This window comes from Podarcis gaigeae (assembly GCF_964106915.1).
Source record: "Podarcis gaigeae genome assembly, chromosome: 9".
Classification (NCBI taxonomy): domain Eukaryota; kingdom Metazoa; phylum Chordata; class Lepidosauria; order Squamata; family Lacertidae; genus Podarcis; species Podarcis gaigeae.
In genome coordinates this window covers 40,674,516-40,680,732 of record NC_139685.1, presented here as the reverse complement: position 1 = coordinate 40,680,732, position 6,217 = coordinate 40,674,516, and the positions used below count along the sequence as shown (strand labels likewise).

At 43.2% G+C, this 6,217-nt stretch overlaps 1 protein-coding gene across 2 annotated transcripts in view; it reads right to left on the bottom strand.

Annotated features, from left to right (window-relative positions):
• Window positions 1-219: 219 nt before the first annotated feature.
• TMEM154 (transmembrane protein 154) overlaps window positions 220-6,217 on the bottom strand; it is a 31,315-nt gene continuing 25,317 nt past the window's right edge. For both annotated transcript variants that reach the window (XM_083756078.1, XM_083756077.1), the window contains exons 5-6: window positions 4,142-4,199; window positions 220-960 (exon numbers count right to left, since the gene is read on the bottom strand). In XM_083756078.1, the coding sequence (XP_083612204.1) occupies window positions 945-960; window positions 4,142-4,199 (74 nt within the window). In that variant the 3' untranslated portion in view covers window positions 220-944. The remainder of the gene's footprint in view (window positions 961-4,141; window positions 4,200-6,217) is intronic.

Below are 6,217 nucleotides of genomic sequence, written 5' to 3'. Positions count from 1 at the left end.
GGTCCCAGGCTAGGTTACAGCCTTAAAAACAATAATAAAAACAATTTAAAACAGCTTTCAAGAAAGTAAAGACAAGAGACTATCTTTCTCCGAAGGACTGGCAAGCACCATTGGAGGTAATTACAAGGTGGATAAACCTGCCCCTAAGATTTACAAGAGAAGTTTGGACTCCATGAAACCAAAAGTAGAACACTGTCATGGAAGACTTAGACGGCATACTAGGAAGCTAGAAAAGAACTTTATTATATCTCTTTAAAAAGAACAGTAACAAGAAACTCCTGGCTCCCTTCAGATACCAGTCCAGCACCATCTAGTGACTCAACTATATAATGACATCATCCATATCAACACAATACAAGCTTTTCAAATCTTGCAGTATTTCCTTGTCCCAAATCCTCCGACAGCTCCTGGTTGTTTGTCCATGCTACATTCGTTTATAGAATGATTGCCCGTTTCTGTTGCCCTCATCTGTTCAAATCTGTGTGAGGTATCACCATCATTACCAGAAAGAAAATTAAATGCCAGTTCCTTGGATTGTATTTCAGAACTGTGATTTAAACACACAGGAGCAAAGAAATTCAGAACCAAGGACACAGTGTCCTTTGTACATAAAAAAAAACATTACTGTAATGGGCAACCTTACAAAATAATACCATAACGTGATTGATCAAGGAGGGCGGGAATGAATTGCTCTGGGAAATGTCTGAAAGAGGATTGTACTCTTCCTATTCCTTCTGAATTTCACAGCAGAATTTTTTCCCCAGGACCTTTGTTTTGCAGAACTGATGTCATCATGATGAGGAACAGAAGCAGCAGGAAAGGACAAATGCATTAGCATCCTTGACTCTTTCAGGTGAAGGAAACTCAAATCCAGATCACCCCAGATCTCAGGAATTATAAGGTTTGCTGTTTCCTCCTTCAATCCATATAATGCCTTCTTGATTTCAAGATTCGCAGTCACTGTGTAAACATTGTTTAATAAAATAATTAGGTGTTTCCACATTTGAACATTGTACTTTCCTAACACACACAATTAGTTCTTTTTTTAAAAAAATATGTGGTCAGTTCTTGCTTAGACCTGGGGCCCCCAGTGTGACACCCAAGGGTGCCTTCATATATCCTCCTGGCCCCCCTAGGCCCACTGCCCTTCACATTTTTATTTTTAAACTATTAAACCCCTGACCTAGATTGTTTCCTTGCCACACGGTGTGTATAGAATGAGAAAGAGCACGTGCTACTATTGGACTAGCATCAAGCATTCAAATGTCTGAGTTACACAGAACCAACTATTGTGCAAAATTAAAAGGCTGTTAATTTTCTGCAAAAGTGTTATGATTAGGTTAAGACTGAACTGAAATTCAAATGTTTACACACTCTCAATGCAACACACGTTGGCACAATGAAAGAAACACCCCCATATCCTGATCTGTTGTGAGGTTGTTGCCAATCTCTGATCTCTTCCCTTGCCAATAACCAGAAGAAACCAAGATTGATTATGGGCCAGCTCAAAACTCACAATCTCTGTGGATCTGTGGTGCAATGTAATTAGCATGGGATTTCCTTCAAGAATCTATTGCCTGCAAAGTCTTTGATTTCATGTGCTGAGTGACTGATGATCTTCTCCTGCCAGCTTCCTTCCTGTACTTTATCTACCGTTCCTTGCTTTCTTTATACCACAGGTCCCTTTCTGCCTTTTTGGTCCTCATGATTTCACTGTCTGTAACAGCTTCTTTGGTGCCACCACTCCCAGGCAACTGGCCTGCAGGCCTGGGGTGCCTCACTCACCCGTTGGGGTGAGTGGTGATAACAAGAAGATAAGGAGGGGCATTCCAGCCTGGTGCACACAGCAAGATGGGGGGGTCAAACAGTTTCCATCACAAGTCACACTTATGAACCGCCATGTTGCCCCCAACGTTGCTTCCCTGAGTCATTATTCTGCATCTGGATAACCTTGGAGGGGGCACATTCTTGTAAAATGCAAAAGTAGGTCCCACAAACCAGAAAAATCCAAATATTCATTCCCACCGCAGAATCAATTGGATGCAACTGTAATGGTTTGAGAACCTTTGCTGGCAGATCCCCACTTCCCCAATCTTACTCATTGGTTGCTACAATCCAGCCTATCTGAGTGAAGAAAATCTGCTGACTGCTTACACTGAACTGCAGCAAATTACCCTGGAGGAAATGTCCACAGAAGTGTCCTCAGGGCACTTGATTAGACACCTTTGTTCTCGCATCTCACGCTTTAATTCTCTCAGGGGTGTTCGTTGTCACCTGAAGCTCTCTATGCCTTTTCCCTTAGCAAAACATATCTAATTTCAAGTAGCATATCATAAAGGACACAAGCGTACACTATTGCCATGATTCATAATAAAGCAGAGCCACCTAGTGGTCCCAGTGATTCTTTCTCCTCCCCTCCCTCCCAGAAATCCATGCTGCTCTTTTATTTACAGAAGGGATGGGCGAAGAGTAGATTAGGAACTACTGGCAGATCTCTGTGTGAGTCACAGTAAAAAGCTTTCTGACTTCCAGTGGTCTAACAATAGCAAGTAAAAATCTTAAAGTAACCCTCTTTCTATGTCCCTCACCTGTAAAATATTAGCATTTCATGGTGTCCTTTGACCATGGCTTAGTGCAGCCCCACAAACTAGCTTTAGAGGTTTCTGTTTAGAATCCCTAATCTGTAATAACTCAAGATGTTTATGAGGTGCGGTAGGCAATTGCTGTGCCTCCTCCCACAAAACACTATTTGAATCAGGCTCAGTCCCCTGCTGCTATTTTGCACTGGCTCTGGTTGGTGGACCACAGTGGTTCCTGTCAAAATAAAGGAGATCCCGCAAGCCTGAAGTTTGCTCACCAATGATTTACACAGACGGTTTTTAAGAGGGACCGTTCAACGTTTTATTCCAGCATCTTGGAAATGCAGCAAAGGAGGGTGATTTCAAATATTGCCCTTCTCCCCACCACCCGCCCCCCAAACATAGATATTTTCAGCCACCCTAAGAACAAACATTGAAAGCATAGGAACCTGAGTCAGAACACTAGTCTCTCTAGCTCAGTATTGTTTTACATTGAGTAGAAACGGCTTTCTGGGGTTTCAGACAGAATATGCTCCCAGCCCTACCTGAAAATGCTGGAGAATGAACCAGGGACTTCTGCATGGGAAGCAGATGTTATCCCACTGAACTATGGCCCTTCCCCTTAATGTTTGTGGCTTGTGAGAGGCAAAGGGGCAACCAAAAGGCAAATTCTAGGGTATATTCAAGAAGAAACTGGGGGGGGGGGGAGTGCTTTGGAAAGTGCATTCATTGTGTTAATTTTCTTTTTCTTTTTTTGTAGTTCACAATTACTAGAACGGGACGCGGGTGGCGCTGTGGGTTAAACTACAGAGCCTAGGGCTTGCCGATCAGAAGGTCGGAGGTTTGAATCCCCGCGATGGGGTGAGCTCCCATTTCTCGGTCCCTTCTCCTGCCAACCTAGCAGTTCGAAAGCACATCAGTGCCAGTAGATAAATAGGTACCGCTCTGGCGGGAAGGTAAACAGCATTTCCATGCACTGCTCTGGTTCGCCAGAAGCAGCTTAGTCATGCTGACCACATGACCCAGAAGCTGCACGCTGGCTCCCTCGGCCAATAAAGCGAGATGAGCGCCACAACCCCAGAGTCGGTCATGACTGGACCTAATGGTCAGGGGTCCCTTTACCTTTACCTAATTACTAGAACAGTGGCTAATCGTCTGTTTAAAATGCAACCACAAAATGTCTTTGTATCTTCAACACATATATCAGCTACATCGTTGAATTTTCTTATTATACTAGCCACTCAGCATGTTTAGAACCAGTGAGCTGGACAGAAACACAACTCCCATCTAAGGAATAATCCCTTCCAAAAAGATATATTGAATTAGCAGCGGACAGTTCACAAAATGAAGTTCCGCATCCATCTCACCAACGAGACTAATAAAACCCCATCTCTCAGTGGTGGGCTAGCAAATCTATCCTGTGCCTCAAACAACAGAGTAATGTTGATAAGCAAAATAGATTTCAGGGTCATCTGCAAAGAAGAAGAGACCATTGTTCAATTTTGGATCTATTGAAGCTGACAGTGTCCCTTTCAGAAGTGTAATTGGAGAATCGCAAGTACCTTGGGCTGGCATTGCAGTCTTTTTCTTCTTTCACGGAAGGCAAATATTCACATTCAGCTAAGAAAAGATTGGAGACAGTGAAACTATTAGCCTGGGGAATTTTGTGAACGTCTGTTCAATTTGAATAGCAATGACTGCACTGTAGACTCCTCCAGGACCTGGACATCATTTTTTATTTTTATTATTATGTCTGCAACCATTAGCCCATTTAAAACCCTTGTGGATAAGTCAGAAGCCATAGTAACCTTTGTTTTATTTATTTTATACATACATATATATATGCACCCATCTCTAGCACCTTGCCTTTGTCACAAGCTAAAAATAAGAGGGATAATAATAAATTGCCCAACATACAATTGCTTATGTCATGTCTGTTGTTCTGCTGGATTACTCCAGCTGGTGAGTTTGTGTGCTGTTGTCCTTTTCATGCTGTTGCTGGGTAGCACCCATTGAGTAGTGGCAAATCAATGCCGCATGCCCACTTTGAAGACCCCTAGCAAGGTCAGGGCTTCACTTTTAAAGGCAGGCTCTGTGTCTTCTGCCAGGTACCGTAATGTCAGGCTCACCCTAGCTTCCTGTGTCAGGCAAAGGACAGAGCGCCAAACCCACTGATGCCAAATTAAATGTAAACTAAGCATTGGTGCCTAGTCTAAGGAGGATGGCCATATTCACGCGAAAAAACCTCTCCTATCTGGTGCTGCAGATAAAAGCTCCAGGGCTCTTCACTCCAATGTTGCCGTTAGTTGGTAGTATTTCCATAGCATTGCACAAATTTGTAAAGGTATAGACCAGAGCAGGGGTTGCTAAACTGTGGTTCTCCAGATGTTGGACTACAGCTCCCATCAGCCCCAGCCAGCATGGCCAACAGTGAGTGATGGTGGGAGCTGAAGTCCAGCAACGTCGGAAGGCCCACTGGGTAGGCCCCTTATCTACATATTATGGATATGTCATGCTTTCCCAAAGTCATTTGATCAGCAGACAAGGAATGCCTACCAATTTGCTTCGCTGGAGGCCTTACAAGTTGGACATAAGGCATCTGTGTTTAGTTGTATGGGACTTAACTCTACAGTCCTTTCTTCAAGAAGCATGATTTGGAAAAAACAGTAGTCTTAGGCTATGTGAAGGATTTTTTGAGGGGGTTAATAAATCCCCCCCCCCCATTATCTCCAAAAGAATTTTGGGAAAACCCAACAGAACAGGTTTTTTTGGTGGGCGGGGAGGATTCATATCACTACTTTTCGCTAACAGCTACGCACAAAAATGATATACATGCTTACAGAAATTATTAGTGATTCATACATCAAGTCAAGCTGTGACCCATACAAATGTCTGTAGGACATCGGGTTTCACCAGTCTGAACAGTGAGCAAATCACTCACTTTACGTTAACAACAATAGCAATCATAATAGCCTTGAGGTATTCCAATCCACTCCTTTACCTTGTAAAGGTGAACATCGGATCCTATTGCACAAAGAGCACATCTAATAATCTATGGAGATCAGATCTCAAGGGAATAGCTACTATCCTATGTAGATTACCAAAGCCATATGAGTGTAGAAGAGGTCCCTGTAATGTCAAGTAACAGGCATAGAGTGAAAGGGGAGGAGGTTCTGATGTGGATGCAGGTGTCTTGCCATACTCAATATCTGTGCCATTATGCACAGTCCCCCCCCCTTTTTCCAGGTGGAATTCAGTGGCATGTCAGCAAATTCAGGCTGTACAATTAAAGTGGAGCTCTTGCAGAATAAACCCACTCCCCCACCCCAGGAAAAAACAGACTTTTATCACTGGAAAGTAAGAGGAAAATGCAGTGGAAACTGTGGGATAGCAACTGCTTGATGAGATGTCATACAATCTCCCTGCAAGCAACTCAGGATGAATGTTCAATAAGCAGTTGACATTGTATAACCTTCCCGCAAACATTGTGGAAACCAATCAGGACGAATGCTGAATAAACAGGTCATCTGGAAGCAACCTTGGGCCCAAGTTTCCACTTGTACTATTCTATCCACTAGACCGCAGTGACTTTATGGCACTTTTTGTGGTCTGGGAACCTTGGTGCCTACATGTATTTC